This window comes from Montipora foliosa, chromosome 9 (genome assembly GCF_036669935.1).
Source record: "Montipora foliosa isolate CH-2021 chromosome 9, ASM3666993v2, whole genome shotgun sequence".
Lineage (NCBI taxonomy): Eukaryota > Metazoa > Cnidaria > Anthozoa > Scleractinia > Acroporidae > Montipora > Montipora foliosa.
In genome coordinates, this window is record NC_090877.1 from 30306129 (window position 1) to 30323628 (window position 17500).

At 40.3% G+C, this 17500-nt stretch overlaps 2 protein-coding genes across 3 annotated transcripts in view; one reads left to right on the forward strand and one right to left on the reverse strand.

The window, feature by feature from the left end:
* The first annotated feature begins 1688 nt into the window (after positions 1-1688).
* LOC137971707 (uncharacterized) lies at positions 1689-2219 on the forward strand. Its single transcript, XM_068818486.1, has one exon. The coding sequence runs from the start codon at positions 1689-1691 to the stop codon at positions 2217-2219; it is 531 nt and encodes a 176-aa protein (XP_068674587.1).
* Positions 2220-14275: 12056 nt separating this feature from the next.
* The window catches only part of LOC137970114 (luc7-like protein 3), a 7229-nt gene continuing 4004 nt past the window's right edge, over positions 14276-17500 (reverse strand). Inside the window, exons 2-5 of one of the 2 annotated variants that reach the window (XM_068816593.1) lie at positions 17262-17432; positions 16766-16875; positions 16256-16735; positions 14276-14790 (exon numbers count right to left, since the gene is read on the reverse strand). In XM_068816593.1, coding sequence (XP_068672694.1) covers positions 14709-14790; positions 16256-16735; positions 16766-16875; positions 17262-17432 — 843 coding nt within the window. In that variant the 3' untranslated portion in view covers positions 14276-14708. Of the gene's footprint in view, positions 14791-16255; positions 16876-17261; positions 17433-17500 lie in introns of both variants that reach the window. The other variant, XM_068816592.1, reaches the window with a different exon arrangement.

A 17500-nucleotide genomic window follows, 5' to 3' on the forward strand; every position in this document is an offset into this window, starting at 1 on the left:
ATTTTCAGCTGGTTCAGTTTTTTTTTTTTTCGCGCACTGCTTGTTCCGGAATTTTTTTTCCGAGGTGAAACCCCCTGCACGAATTTTTTTTTTGACAAATATTGCTTTTTTTTAACAGTGAAATCTTGATTCATTATCTATGTTTTTATGATTTATAAATTATTCTAAACTCACAACAGATCAAAGGATACTGGCCTCTTTTTAATGCAAAATCTTTTCGAAAATGTACACACAGTGAGAGAGGAGGAAGCCACTTGGAGTGGACGGCTTCCCTGTACAGTTATGCAGTCCGGTAAATGGTTTGTTTACAACCGTGACATCGTCGCGGTGTTTTTTGAGGGCACGTGTCAAGGGTTCAGTTACTCCTTTGATGTAAGGAAGAGAAGCGAAAGACTTACGTGGCTAGGTTGGTTCAACCATCTTGAAAAACATTCCAACAAGTTCCTCTGGGGATACATTTGTTGCCGAGGATCGAGTTTTTTTAGCCTGTATGTTTTTTGATGAACTTAGATGGTTAACCGTTGGACTCCAGAGCTGAATGAACATAATTAAGTTCCCGATTTTTTCCTTCGGAAGAATTGGGTAGATTTAGAGCTCTGTGCAGGAGAGTTGATGCTGTGCTGACCTTGTGTTGACTGTCGTGATGGGAATTAAAATCTAAATATCTGTCTGTATGGGTGGGCTTCCTGTAAAGATCAACAACGATGACTCCATTTCTACTGGGAGACCAGAGTGTCGAGAAAGGAGATCTTTCCGTTGCATTCGGTCTCGATGGTAAACGAGATGTTTGTGTCAATTGAATTTAATGTGTCATGGAAGGCTGAGACGTTGTCTTTTCCAATGATGCAAAAACTATCGTCAACGTACCTTTTCCAAATTTTGGGGGGAACGGATGAATTACTGATTGCGGACTCTTCGATCTCCTCCATGCAAAGATTGGCCACAACGGGGCTGACAGGACTGCCCATCGCACAGCCATGGACTTGTTTGTAAATTCCGTCATTGAACATAAAATAGTTGTTGGGCAAGGTGAATTGAAGAAGTTTAGTGATGTCATCAATGTCCAGATTTGTCTTTGAGTTTCTTTTTTATGTACTCACACGCTTTATCTACAGGGACTGCGGTCAATATTTTACGTATACGCCAAGAGGCTGGGCAGAAAGCATTTGCCACGATCACATCCAATCATCAAAGGACAACATTAAAAACACCAAGCGGGAACTGTCCTCTGATCAACGAGGACACCTATTCGACTTAAATGTCGTTCCTGAAAAGCAGAGCAACATCTTTTCACAATAACATCAATTCCAGACATGCCAAGAAACTCGCTAACTTGAATAGCATTGGTTCTCAAAAAGCTGACATCGACAAAAACAACTGGGTTGTGAACCTCTCCGAGAAACCACTTTTACCAGAGGAACGATCTCTCTTGGAGAAAGGCCCTAAATTTGCCCCAACGCCAACTAACATACCACATAAGAACATCGTCGCTGAATCGAAGCTGCCATCCACCACCTGCCTGATGATTCCAAAGATGCAGTTAGAACACGTTCTGCTGCCGTTCTTCATAGGGCACGACTACCGGCACACAATAATGTCTCCAAAGAGGAAAGAAAAGCCTTAAACAACCTTAAGAAAGACCAGTCCAGAATCGTAATGAAGGCCGACAAGGGAATTGTTTTGTTGTCATGGATAGACCTGACTATGACAACAAGATGGAAACCTTACTCAACGAAAGATCCACCTATGAAGTAGTTTCCACGTCTCCTTCCTGCCGAATTGAACGTGAACTGAACGCTATGCTTCTTTCCTTAAAGAGACAGCAAATGATAGATGAACCAACATACCGCAAACTTCACTCAATTGATGGCACACCACCAGCGATTCGCGGTTCTGTTAAGCACCATAAAGAAGGGAACCCTCTGAGGCCCATCGTCACCTGTATTGGCTCAACACTCTACAACACGTCCAAATTTCTAACGAATATCCTTTCTCCCCTTCAAAATCGTAACGGATACTCTGTTGCCAACTCCTTGCAGTTTTCCAAAGAATTATCTGATATCAAGATTGATGATAACGAAGTTTTGGTCTCTTTTGATGTTTTGTCACTGTACACCGTAGATAAAGCGTGTGAGTACATAACAAAGAAACTTGAACAAGATGCCACTCCTTCCTCAAGGACAAATCTGGACATTGATGACATCACTAAACTTCTTTAATTCACCTTGTCCAACAACTATTTTATTTTCAATGACAGAATTTACAAACAACTCCATGGCTGTGCGATGGGCAGTCCTGTCAGCCCCGTTGTGGCCAATCTTTGCATGGAGGAGATCGAAGAGCCCGCAATCAGTAATTCATCCGTTCCCTCCAAAATTTAGAAAAGGTACGTTGACGATAGTTTTTGCATCATTGGAAAAGACAACGTCTCAGCCTTCCATGACACATTAAATTCAATTGACACAAACATCTCGTTTACCATCGAGACCGAATGCAACGGAAAGATCTCCTTTCTCGACACTCTGGTCTCCCAGTAGAAATGGAGTCATCGTTGTTGATCTTTACAGGAAGCCCACCCATACAGACAGATACTACGATTTTAATTCCCATCACGACAGTCAACACAAGGTCAGCACAGCATCAACTCTCCTGCACAGAGCTCTAAATCTATCCAATGCTTCCGAAGGAAAAAATCGGGAACTTAATTATCTTCATGCAGCTCTGGAGTCCAACGGTTATCCATCTAAGTTCATCAAAAACGTATCCCCAGAGGAACTTGTTGGAATGTTTTTCAAGATGGTTGAACCAACCGAGCCACGCAAGTCTTTCGCTTCCGCCTCCTTACATCAAAGGAGTAACTGAACTCTTGACACGTGCCCTCAAAAAACACCGTGACGATGTCACCGTTGTAAACAAACCATTTACCACTCTAAAACAACAGTTCCCAGCACCGAAATTCCGACCTTCGATGGAATCTCAGACCAACGTCGTGTATAAAATTCCCTGTACAAATTCTTCGTGGTGTTATATTGGGGAAACTGGCAGAGCCTGGCCCGGAAAAAAGAACACTTGAGAAACACCAAAACTGCGGCCAAAGGTTCTAGAATTGCTAATCACGCCTGGTCCACAACCACGCCATTGATTTTGAAAATGCGTCAATTATTGACAAAGGCACTTTTAGAACCACAAAAACACAAGAAGCGTGGCATACCAGAGTGACACCTAACGCAGATAACAATTCTTGCCCGTTACCTGGGCAATACAACATTCTTTTTAGCAAACGTTCATAACCATTTACATTTTTATTATTTCACAATTTACGCTTTTTATTCAAATTTTCTCATCGCTTTCTTATCATTCATTTTACCCATCGAAGACTGCAGTTCGGCAGTCGAAAGCTCGTAGTTTTTAATCATTTTAGCCAGAGATAGTTTTTTAAATTTCAACTATGTTTCACCCTGGCTGCGGACCTTGAATATTTTTATGAGTGTTTCCTTCTTCATACAATCTCGTGAAAAGTGTAGTTAACCGAACCGCTAAGGAGCGATTGCAGAATACCCGGTTTAGGAACAGAGTTGTTTGGATGAATATCATTTTCTCTACCATGGCACTGCGGTGGCAGTTTTTTAAATAAGACATTTAGTGGGCCGGGTATTCTGCAACCTAGCCTTAGCAGCTTTTAGCGAAGTCCTGAATTTTTGCAGGATTTAAGTAATGGTCCGGCTAAAAAGCAGGCAGAAAAACAATAGCCCGCGGCAATAGCGTCGGTTAGTTAAAATGTGCCAACATTTTTAATCAAATTAAGTTCGGCTGTTCCCATTGGTGTAAGCAGCTAAAAACGCGAAATTTGAATTTCAATGAAAAATGTAATCGACTTGCCGTCTAAAAAATTAGATTCTGTTTCGTAGAACAAATCATTATGCCTTCAAAAACTATGTTTGTAAATATCGTCAAGATTCTATGCGCCATTTGATTGGCGCATAGAACAATGCCCAAATTTGGCCGAGAGACAGAGATCAAGGGCATGGGGAAGAAGAAATCCAAAAAAGGTTTTTTTTTCATTTTTTTCTCATCTTTTTTCGACATTTTCCGATATTAGCCAATCAGATGCCTCGATTGGAGTGAAATTAAAAATTAATATTTCGCAGCTTCTAAGTACTTTTGCCGCTGGGCTGCCTGCTTCTTAGCCGGACCATTACTTAACATACGAATACGCGATAGCAAACTATCATCCCACGTTACTTTTAACCCGAAAAAAAATTGCAAATCTCTCAATACTCTTCTTCCTTTGCCTTGTTACAAAGCAAATCTAATGGGTGGGTTTTTAAGACAATTCCTGTTACACGTTCTGCAACCCAGCTCTTTCACGCTTGAGAATTTCTAAAATCAAAGGCCATGCGGATATCTGCATATCACTTCCGGTTTGATTTCTTTGTAATTTCAACAGCCAATCAAAACCCCTAATCGAGATTTTACTGCTATTCAAACGTGACTCCAGCTGTTATATAAGTAATTATAGAAAATAAGTTGTCAAAACAGTACAGAACTTTGTATAGTTCCATTCTTCAGCTACTGAATCATTCTAATACATTTAGCGGCCATCCAGTTTCGTCTGAAACCAAGGGTTGAAAGTTGCGATACTTTGTAGCACTTTACAGATGACGCACTGCCCCGCCTTGGTTACAAACTTGAGATGACTACGGCACATTCTGTTTTCCACAAGCACTGAATACTGGGGAAAAAGGGTAAATTAAGTATAGGGAACATTCACATTTGCTTCGTTTTGTTCAAGTAGTTAGAGGAGTCGCGTGTCACGCAATGTTTACTGCAAAATGACTATTCCACAGGCTTTAAAGCAATTTACCCAACATTCCTAAAATATAATGCACAAATTGTACGAATCACTAACGACTTAATTTCAACAGTCAGGAGGTCTACAATGGTTAGTCAGTACTTGCAACTTTGCCAGGAAGAGGATTTTGAGCCGTTAAGCCGTGCGACTATGTTTTCATGTCCACAGGCCGGCTGCTCTCTGAGCTTTACGAGTTTTGATTCCCTACGAAGTCATCTCGACTATGAACAACATGAGATTAAAACCAGCCAGGAATCCACATACGATAAATTTCGGCGCGATTGGGCAGCACGATTTTCTACTATCCACTCGGAGAATTGTCCCAAACCAAAGGTGCACATTTCTTCTGTGGCAAACTCATCACTTTCAATGGGTTGGGCACTTCAAAAACCAAGGATAGGAGGGAAAAGATACTCTCCTCATGTCAAGGATTATCTGAAGGCGCGATTTGACACCGGGGAATAATCTGGACAGAAAGCCGACCCACAGCAGGTTTCAATGGACACGCGAAATGCTCGAACAGAAGAGAACAAACGTCTATTCTCGAGAGAGGAATGGCTAACAAGAAACCAGGTGCAATCATACTTTTCGAGGCTGTCTGCTTTAAAACGAAAACAAGTAAGCGGGCCTCCTTGTAACCAACCTGGGCTAGTTGATATAGATGACTTGATTCAAGAGGATGACTGGTTACTACAAGTGGGTAGGTGTACGAAAGTCTGTCAGTTCAGTATCCAATATACTACGACGTATATAATCTTTGCGACTTGCACAAAAGGAAGACGATTGCCTCATTCAACGTTGTAATGCTTAAAACACTCTGCAAGCACTTCGGCATAACTTTCAAGTCCAAGGACAGGAAGCAGGTGCTTTGGTGACAAGCTGACATTGATGCTCGAAGAGTGTTCTTGTACACATTCAGCAGAGAAATAAACTAAGCCGTAAAGCCGAGATAAACTGTCGCAAGTCAGAATATAATAGCTAGATATCTTCGTGACTGAACAGTTCTATACGATTGTTTCTATGATGTTGTTATCCGCCTTTTGAACAAACCAAAAAGATTGTTTAATTTGATGTAAAAAAAACTCTGTTTTAGCAAACTTTCTCAACAAACAGCTTGATAAAACGAAGTTAGCCGATGCCAGGCACTGTAGAGATTTGGTAAAGCCAGGGCTAAGCATGCTGAAGCAAGAGTTTGTATCAAGCGCTTCCCAAGCTCCTAACACTTCTTTAATGGTAAGACGAACAGCCTTTAGTAAATCATGATAGTATAACCTGCTTTTAAATTTTAACTTCCGTATTCAAAACATAAATGTGTTTCTGTTAAAAAAAAAATTGTGATAGTATTGATGGAAGATTTATATGAAATAAAAGACAAACTTCATTCTTTAGTTCGCTACATGTGAGATATTATTTATGTTAATTTTTGGCAAACAAAAAAGTTGACGAATGAGATGTTTTCATGTTTGTTTAAATAATAATTGATCAAGGGAATGATAAGCTTAAAATGACATATTGACACTTCACATATGGACTGTTCAGCGAGTTTTTACGCGTATTCTTTATTTCACTTGAATTATAGGTTATCAGTTTCAGGTATCTCAATATTAGGATTGAGACACATGATAGTAGCGAAAGTCTCGATTGGCAATCCCCCTTGCTTAGATCAGACTACGAAGACTTCTGAGATTTCCTGCTTAATATCCTATAATTAAAAGTGAGAGATGAAAAAAATATTGTAAATGCCAAATGATTTTCGACAAATAAAAAAGGACTAACAGGTGAGCATTTGAGAGATTTCCGCATTCCGGATTCCTTACCTTCCACAAATCCCTCCAAAAACATGGCGGACAGTAAATAAGTCCACGTTCACCGCCTTGTGTCCCTTCTTCGTTGGGTTAAAACCATAGCCACATGGAAAACAGTGATTGAAAGTATACCATTTTTAGGAATGGACAATTTTCGACTGGCATATACACGATTTCTCGCTTTCTATTCTGACAATCCTTCTGGACATTCGCGATGGAGAAACGCTGGCGAAATGGTTAGGTAGGGCAAGTTCCACCATTCACCCCTGTACCAAAACTGAATGGCGGCCAAAACATTTAACACAATTCAGTAGCTGAAGGATGGAACTACACAATGATATGCAGGAGAGCCAGTAAGTGTGAGCCACTTTTGAAATTTAATCCACTGAATTTGGCTAAAATCGCATGTTTCGGGGCTAAGTGTGTTCCCTCGGATTTTCTATACAAAAAAGTGTCCATGATTCTAACCTGTATTATTTTAAAGATAAAGGTTCAATTGAAATAACTGGTAAACTGGAAGCTTTGGGACGCGCTCTTTTATCTGGAGCAATCGGTTGAATTTTGTTAAAATTCGCATATTTCACAAGCATCTCAGGTCCTTAAAAACCCGCCGCACACTTGAGGAAAGAGCTGAGCAAACTCCCTCGCGAGGCGGTTTGCTCAGCCGTTTCCTCACGTGTGCGGGGAAATTGTGGTGAGAAATTCGCCTCGCGAAGCCGTGAGGATAAAATCAAACATGTTTGATATTTTTGGCCTCGCGAGACAAATTCCTTAATGTGTGCGGCCATCGTGAGAATCGAGCTGAGCTTGGTTTAATCAAGCAGCCAATAAAAATACATGGCATACTCACGTGACTCCAGCGGTTCAGGATGGTGTCGGAGGAAGAAATTCCGACGTTACTGAAGTCACGTGAGAATGCCATGTATTTTTATTGGATGCTTCATTGACCAAGCTCAACTCGATTCTCACGATGGCTGACGGTGAGAAAACGGCTGAGGAAACCGCCTCGCGAGGTAGTTTGCTCAGCTCTTTCCTCACCTTGTGCGGCGGGCTTATGCGGTGCCAAAAGAAACTTAGTCAAAAAAACTAGTTTCATATTTGTTATATACCTATTTAAGGAAGTCTACAGGAAAATTATGAGCGAAATCAATTTTGTGGGCAAAACTCGATATGAGGATCTTACAGAGACTGGCTCTTAAATCTTCTCTTGATCATTATAGTGCCTTGGAAGATGTCTTAGGTAAATAGCCCCCTGAGAAGACATGTGGTTACTAGTAAAATACTAAACCCAGAAAGATTGAAGAAGGGTAAAAGGGAATCGAGAAACATTAGCCTCATGGCTGACATGTTGATCATTTTCAAGTTCGCTTACAACTAAGCGCGCACTCTGAGCGCCTGACAGCTTTCTAAGACAAAAATTCACTGAAGTTAATCCCTGTCGGGCGGGGTTAGTATTTGGATGGGTGACCTCAAAATATACGACTTGCCGTCAGAAACTTAGGACCGATAATTATATATGCGAACTGAGCGAGGTACAGATTTTGTTAGCCTGCTTTATGCAAAACAAATATTGATATACAGTTTTTAGGAAGAACAGAAGGAAGTTTTCAGAAGTGTCGATCCAGAATAAAATAGTTTACCACCAGCGACAAAATTTGCGCCACAAAAACAACTGAAATTTTGAACCGAGAATATTAAAAGTTAACATCAGCGAAAACATTTTGGGAGATTTTTGCTACATTCGATTTTACTATTGTTCTTTTGGCTGCACAAGTAAATCGCAAAAGCGAAAAGTGATATCGAATTCAGCGGGCGCCATGATCAATTTGCCTTGCATGTTTACTTGCGAAACAAATTGATTTGACAGATTTTGATTTTATTCACACAATTTACATTAGCTAATCTTGGCGGACATTAGTAATAAACATTAAATAAAAGTTGAAGGATTACAAGATTAGTCTACAATATTACTACAGTTATAAGATACAATAATTGTTGGTATTAATGTTAATAGTGTAGTACAGGATTATGATACGCAGTTGTAAGCTAAAATATATTATAATATGAAGTTACAGAGCGAAATACATAGCTATAAAGTATAATAATTATTGGTATTAAATTTTGATATTAAAGAACAGGCGTCAACATAATCGTCCTTAATCCAAAGTACAGTGAAAAGTAATTTATGAAGTTTTCTTTTAAATACTATTTTCGTTAGCTTACACCAGTCGGGGGGTAGACAGTTCCATAATCTCGCACCAAACGCAGAAAAGGATTTAAGCTTCACACCCACTCTAGATTCCTGAATATGAAATATTATGTGCATGGATATCAGATGAATGAATAAGAAGCTAACGAATATTCTTAGGTGTTGAATTAGTAAAAACATCATGCATTATAGTGGAAACCGTTTCAAAGTAAAGCATATCAACAGGAAGAATGTTCGAAGCAATAAAAAGAGGGATGGCACGAGATCTTTTGTTGGAAAAGAAAATAAGACTGAGCGCACGTTTTTGCAAGGTAAGGATCTTCTTCAAATCACGCTGAGCTGACTGCCCCCAGACAGGTATACCGTAGAGCGTGTACGGAAATATCAGGGAGCGGTAGATTTGAAGAAGGATATTTAAGGCGCGTTTACACAATAACTTTTCACTGTTTCTTTACAAAAATGATTGGAACCGTGCCACTTTTTATCGGACCCGTGCCATTTTTCCTCTGTCGTGTAAACGCGTCTTTAGAGGTACATGATGTCTTAGCCTTGCGAGTATAACTACTATTTTGCTAATCTTCGAAGCAACACAATCAATATGAGGCCTCCAAGTTAGATTCTTGTCAATTAGCACTCCCCAGAATTTTACATAATCTTTTTCTTCAAGAAGCACGAATCCATTATTGTTATTATTCGGAATTCTGATGCATGTCTTGTGGTTAGGAAAGGATACATCTATGTCAAAATGATGGCAAGACACCGGGGTTTTTGTTTTTGTAAGTTTGGTTTTTCTTTCTTTGAAGTGTTTTAAAGATTGACAAGAAATGTGCCTCCAACAGACCTGTTTGCGTTTGTAAGGTATGCACGCGCTGCGGAACTATTGTCACCACGGAATAGCCCTTTTCATGGTTAGTTTTTCTCATTTGCATTACAATGTAATCTAGCATGTATGTGAGGCAATTTCAGGCTGTTTTGTAGTTTTAACCCGAAATTGCCTCGCACCCACGTTAGATTACATTGTAATGCAAATGAGAAAAACTAACCGTGAAAAGGGCTATTACACTCTTTTCAACCCGGTGACATAGTATGTAGTGTTGCAGAGCTCTACCACAAAAATAATACGCGAACACATATAGAACCAGCGTGAAAGTGGGCATGACGGGATGCCTGTGATCACTATGGCTACCGATTTACAGCACGAAATCGACGCGAAATGCCAGCCAGCCAGCCAGCCAATCCGTAAAAAACCTCAAAATCAACTGGCATCGAAAGGGTTGAGTTTGTTACTTCTCTACTCTGCTCCGATGGTTTTAATTGGGTTGCCGTATGGCAATCCCAGTCGGAAAAAGGGTGGCATTTGTTGGGTGTTTTCCATTTTTTTTTCCGTGTCGGTAAAAGTCTTGCCTGTCACTCCCCTACTAAGTGGTGTCTTTGTGCATAGAGCCTTCTGCTCGTATTTTCTTAGGATAGAGAGGGTAGTGGAAATGCGTAGATTTCTCTGGTGGACACAGTAGAATGATAAACTTAACCTGCAATGGCGTCGAAAGTCATGTAACGCGAATGGCGTTTTAGTGGATCTTTAAATAAAATATACCCTAATGGAGCTCAATAATGGAAAGTCAGTTGGATAAACTAGGCAGGTGGTGAGAACAAATACCTGGAATCGTAAAAGCGACGAGTAATGGACTTCGACAACAATCTAACGCCCGTCGAGCCGAAATCAAAGTGAGCTGTATTTCTAAGATTTTATTAAGACTGTGCTGTTATGTAGAACACTGAAACCAAATGGAAAATTATCTGGTAACTTATGGGTTCAAGAAAGTCAGGTAAAAAAAAAAATTGAAAATGTGACAGTCAAGAATTATATATTTAAAAGAAAGCTTGTCGACTATTTTGTGCATCATTATTCAAGGAAAAGGTTCTTCAGGAAAGGGTTTGAACCTGAAGTACATGGTAATTTGACACGATTGAGTTTCTTGTCTTCACGCATGCAATGAAATAGGAAGAGGTTTTCGCCTCTAAGAGCAAATATGTTGTTTGCTTCAATAAATTTTTCGCTGGAAAAGGATTCTGTGGTATTTTCTGCCTTTGTGAATTATAATATCATGTTGTGTATTGAATTTTCGCGCTTAACGTTGCAATGTGACATGGGAGAATTCTTTTACTATTGCTCTGTAAGCAGGAAGGGTTCACGAAAATAAAAAGGTATGTTGGAAGCGTGCTTGAGTTTCAACAAAATGAGCCCCAAAATCAGCAAAAAATTGTGACGCCAATGAATAATAAAGTAGCTGCTATTTCCAAAATGATGGAATTACCTGGTGATAAATAACGTCGTACGCGTCTTGGAGAGTAAATTTTGACTTTGCATAAACAAATGGTCATCCTCAAGAGTTGGGCGATTGTGATCTATGTTTTAACTTCGCTCATTTTATTGTTAATCTTTATTACACTTGACAGAAAAAGAAACTTACAAAAACCCGGTATCTTGCCATCATTTGACACAGATGTTTCACTGTTTGGCGAGTAAACATGCCGCGGTAACTTAATCACGGCGCCCGCTGAATTCCGGCCATGTCACTTTCGATTTTGCGATTTATTTGTGCAGCGAAAAATAGAATAACAAAATTGAACGTAGCAAAAATCTCCTAAAATGTTTGTCGCTGATCGTAACTTTTTATATTCTATATTCACGGTTCAAAATTAATGTTGTTTTCATGTCGTAAATATTTCATTCTCGATCGACCGTCCCGGAAACTTCCTTCTGCTCTTTCTAAAAGCTGTGTATCAATAGTTATTACTGGGTTGCAAACCCAGTCGGAAAGTAGGTAGATTTCCGTTTTTTTTTTTTTAGTATTTTTTTCCGTATCGGTAAAAGTCTTGCCTGTCACTCCCCTGGTAAGTGGTGTCTTTGTGCATAGAGCCTTCTGCGCGTATTTTCGTAGGATCGAGAGGGTAGTGGAACTGCGTAGATTTCTCTGGTGGACACAGTAGAATCATTAACTTAGCCTGCAATGGCGTCGAAAGTCATGTAACGCGAATGGCGTTTTAGTGGATTCTTAAACAAAATATACCCTTATGGAGCTCAATAATGGAAAGTCAGTTGGATAAACTAGGCATGAATCTCAAAAGCGACGAGTACTGGACTTCGACAACAATCTATCGCCCGTCGAGACGAAATCAAAGTGAGCATTATTTACCTGAAGTACATGGTAATTTGACACAATTGAGTTTCTTGTCTTCACGCACGCAATGAAATAGGAAGAGATTTTCGCCTCTAAGAGCAAATATGTTGTTTGTTTTAATAAAACTTTCGCTGGAAAAGGATTCTGTGGTATTTTCTGCCTTTGTGAATCATAATATCATGTTGTGTATTGAATTTTCGAGCTTAAGGTTGAAATGTGATATGGGAGAAGTTTTTTAGTATTGCTCTGTAAGCAGGAAGGGTTCACAGGCCTGTTGAAAGTGTGCTTGAGTTTCAACAAAATGAGCCCCAAAATCAGTGAAAACTTGTGACGCAGATGAATAATAAAGTAGCTGCTATTTCCAGAATGATGGAATTACCTGTTGATAATAACGTCGTACGCGTCTTGGAGAGTAAATTTTGACTTTGCATAAACAAGAGTTGGGCGATTGTGATCTTTGTTTTGACTTCGCTCATTTCATTGTCAAACTTTATAACACTTGCCAGAAAAAGAAACTTACAAAAACCCGGTATCTTGCCATCATTTGAGACAGATGCTTTACTGTTTGGCGAGTAAACATGCCGCGGTAACTTAATCACAGCATCCGCTGAATTCCGGCCATGTCACTTTCGATTTTGCAATTTACTTGAACGTAGCAAAAATCTCCCAAAATGTTTGTCGCTGATCGTAACTTTTTATATTCTATATTCACGGTTCAAAATTAATGTTGTTTTCATGTCGTAAATATTTTATTCTCGATCGACCGTCCGGGAAACTTCCTTCTGCTCTTTCTGGAAACTGTGCATCAATAGTTATTTGCTTTTTCATCAATATTTGTTTTGCATAAAGCAAGCTAACAGGATCTGTACCTTGCTGAGTTCGCATTTGTTAGAGTTAATAGTATTTTCGGTCCGATGCTTCTGTTTTTTGAGGGGAATGTTGTCTTGGTCTCCCATCCAAACACTAACCCCGCCCGGCAGGGGCTTAACTTCAGTGAACTTTAGTATTAGAAAGCTGTCAGATGCTCAGAGGGCACACTTGTGGTAAACAGAAGTTGTGAGGGAACTTGAAAATTATCAACATGTCAGCCCAGAAGCCAATGTTTCTCGCTTCTCCTTTATTTGTTGTTCTTCAGAGACTGGAATGCTGTATTTCAATACCACACAATTCAGTGCCTTCTGATTTTCTGTAGCACGTACCACAGGTAACCCAGTGTATGCTTCACAGAAGCATCTCGTTTACTTTTGCATCAATATTTGTTTTGCAGAAAGCAAGCTAACAAAATCTTTACCTTGCTGAGTTCGCATTTGTTAGCGTTAATAGTACTTTCGGTCCGATGCTTCTGTTTTATGAAGGGGTATATTGTTCAGCTCACCCATCCAGATACTAACCCCGCCAGACAGGGATAATTTCAGTAAACTTTAGTCAGATGCTCAGAGGGCACGCTTAAACTTGTAGTGAAAAGAAGTTGTGAGGGAACTTGAAAATTATCCACACGTCAGCCCAGAAGCCAATGTTTCTCGCTTCTATTTTATCTGTTATTCTTCAGAGACTGGAATGCTGTAGTTCAATACCACACAATTCAGTGCCTTCTGATTTTCTGTAACACGTACCACAGGCAACCCAGTGTATGCTTCACGGAAGCATCTCTTTCTCCACGTCCTCCGGCTTTCCCCCTCAGCAAAAACCCACATAGCTGATTCCAGCTTGGCTGTAAGCTGTGCTCCAAGGTCACACATGGACCGTATAACGTCAGCCATAACTGGGCCATTAACGATCTGACAGTGGCAACCAGGTTAAAATTTCTACTCTTGTCTGGCAAAGACGAGAAACTGAGTTTATTCGGTCCTAAAGCAAACCGCGTGCCGAGTCATTTCAACTTTGGCCAATTTTAATTTGTAAATTAGGCTGTCCATTGTCGAGAAGGCAAGAGCAAAGAGAACGAAAAAAAAAAAAAAAAAGAAAGAAAGAAAGAAAGGAAGACTTATCATCTTAAAGCAATCCAATCGAAAGTTCCAGCGGTAAAGCGCGGTTTAAGTTCTACTTTGCTTATATAACCGGTCCTTCATAGTCATAAATGTGTCGTAGTGAAAGAAACCACATACTGATCGCAAAGGTGTTTTTTTAGACTGTTTTAGAAACGGGGAAAACGTCCCAAACACTGCAGCTTAACACCGGGAGTATTAGTCGGGCCGGAGTTGAAACCACAATGCAAGGCAAACCAATCGTCAATTAAACACGTTTATTTGAGTTTAGGGTACAAATACAAATGCCTAAAATAACGATTTCAAGCGCTCTACTTTTTCGGCCAGTTCCAAGTTTTTTCATTGCAAAACATGGGTATGGGTAAACTAACAAAGTGAGCACAAAACTGGAAACATCGCCATATTTACCCAAGATGCCAAAATTCCCGCCGTCGACCATCTCAAAAAAGAAAAAAGCAATACCGAAACGAAAAAAGAATTTTTACAATTTATTAAAGCACTATGCGCAGGAATACAAAAAACGTGCCACTAGATTCAATACGCGTTGATACAACTAAATAAGATTGTTTACTAACTGAAACTAACCTACTTGAAATGAAAACTTTTCTTAGAAATCGTGCGCATGGCTTTCTTGCGTCTTCTTGTCAAGTACAGTGATGTTCCTTCTTGTTTCTCTCACAAAGGGGATCTGGATCGAGAACGTGTCTTTGAGGACCCGCGAATATTCTGCCCGTTTCCATCCTGTCTTTCACGTGACCTGTAAATGACATGCAATGATTAAGCAAAGCTTGACCACTCTAACTTTCAAGATGCGTTTGGTTCTAGTTTCGAACCACTTGATTAGCACAATGCTGGCTCTAAAAGACCGAGATTCAAAACTGATCCCTGAAAGACTGAAGTTGTCTTGAACTTCTAAAATAATAAGCGTCCAGAACCGCATTGATTCAACAGGTATTTACATCATTAGGAGGAAAACGAAGGCGAAATTGAAGAAAATTAATAGTCTCTGGTCCTCCAACGTGGGTTTAGGCCGGCAAGTTGTGATGTTATAGTCGACTTCGCCAAACTAAAAGACCTTTTAAACTACAAGTGCCACACCTTCCAAAATGAAGCCAAATTGGCCATGTGCTGCCTGAGGGCGCTTGCTAAAAATATAGATGAAACACCCGAATGATCGGCGCTATAACAGAGAAATCAATGCAGTAACCGTTAATCAATAGGATGCCTGGAATGCCTGCAACTCTAAACATTGGATTTGCTTTCATTAAGTCGCATATCAATAAATAACATTTCAGGAGGTCCCACCAACAATGTGCGGAGTAAAGCATATTTAACTAATAAACAGTAGTCATGCAGAATAAACGCATAGCGCAGACCTATCAGATGATGATAGGAACTTCAATACACATCATGCATGGTCTGAAATACCTGAGAGAATACCTTTTACAAGCCGGATACCTGGATGGCTGTTCCGTTGGAGAGGAACCAATGAATTCTATTATCTCCTTGAAACGGGATACTGACTGAAAACTCACTGGAAATATAAGTTACTGAAGTCTGACCAAAATCGACAAAAAAGTGGTACCTTGCTTTCCAGTGCTCGCTTGCCGAACGGCGATGTCATACATGCTGCAAATCTCCATGCTCTCTTATTGCGATCTTTTGATTTACATAACAGAAAGTTTACCTTGAAACACATCATCCACGTCGACTGAAGCAAAGAAACGATAACTTTGCGAGGATGATCCTTTTTTGAGTTCTTGTTTTCCAGTGTTGCAATTAGCGGATTTTTCGCAGATTGGAAAAAAAACAGAAGTGACAATTTAATTTGAAAGTGGCAAAAAATGACCTTGTATTGAACTCAGTGAACATTTTTATTGATGAAAATTATTGAAACAGAACATTAATATATAGTATGTGTACCTTGCTAAGTTCCTCTGTCAAGATGGCTAGCGTCTCCTGACATACTTTTGCACAAATAATGAACTGATGACATTTAAATTCACACTTTAAAACTGCATTGGGTACCTCAAGGTTCGTTGTTCCGTTGTGCTCTGATATTCTGGTCAAAGCAGGCTTCAGATCTTCCCGCTCGCACGGTGCCGGGTATGATCAACAATACAGCTACCCTTCCTCCCCCCTTCCATGCGCCATTCCAACTTTAACACAACCCCCTCCCCTCCCCTCCGCCCCTCTCCAATTGGCGTAAGCGATGTACTCACCTACTACGGGACCTGGACTTATCTTTTTCCTCGGAAGGGGACTCTTCTTTTTTCGTCGTCTCCAAATTTGAAACCTCAACTTTGCCTGCTTTTTCGTTACCAATTTCTTTATCATCGTCACTTTCAACCTTGGCTCTATGTCGTTTGTCGTCATTATCTCGGCGCTTGTCTTTGTCTTTGGGTCTCTCTCTATCTCGGTCCCGATCTCTGTCGCGGTCCCTGTCACGACGATGATCTCTATCATGATCGCGATCCTTATCACGGCTCCGGTCACGGTCACGACTCCGGCCACGGTCACGGCTTCGGTCACGATCACGGCTCCTATCACGGTCACGGTCCCTTTTTCGGTCCTTGTCTCTGTCATGATCACGGTCCTTTCCACGCTCACGGTCTCTCCTACGGTCACGGTCTCTGTCCCGATCTCTGTCAGCGTCCCTCTCACGGTCCCTGTCACGACCTCTGTCTCGGTCCCTTCGATGTTCACGGTCACGGTCACGGTCACGGTCACGGTCACGGTCACGGTCACGGTCACGGTCACGGTCACGACTGCGTTCTGGCTCCTTTTCAGGTTTCTTTTCACCTTCTTTACCATCTTTGTCCGAAGTTTCATTTTTCCGTTTCTGGCAACAAATCAAACCAATAAACAAACAAAAAAATTATTTGCAACTTACTGGTATTTTAAAAGCATTCCTCGGGTTTATTACAGTAGATCAAGGGAATACCGAAGACTGACGAGGGAAGAAGACGACAGACATTTCAGACTTCTGGTCAAGACTATGACATGTCGTTTATATAAAAATTGCGTGTTTTAAAATGCCAGTCTTGTTTTAAGAACCCATGAGAGACGTATTATTGATGGCAAACAAGATTTTTTGATACTGCCGACAATGCACTTATAACTGAAATGGCCTTTCATCCACTGATTTTCCATTAAGACTCAACTGACATAACTCCTGTATTCATTGGTTAGCATCTAGTAAAACTGTTAAAATTGTGAGATGATCACCTTAAGTTCCTCAATGGTGCTCTTGATCTTGGCATAGCCCATATGCTGCTTTCCTTGTAGATGATCATCTACTCGTGTTTGTGCATCACCAATAATTAGAAATGCACCACACACTTCACAAACTTCCATTTGCTTTTCCTGAGCAGACATCAAGTTTAGGTCACGTGATTGCTACAAAACAAACCAAAGACAGCTTAAAATCAACACCTAAAGTTGATTTCAGGAACAGCAGACCTACA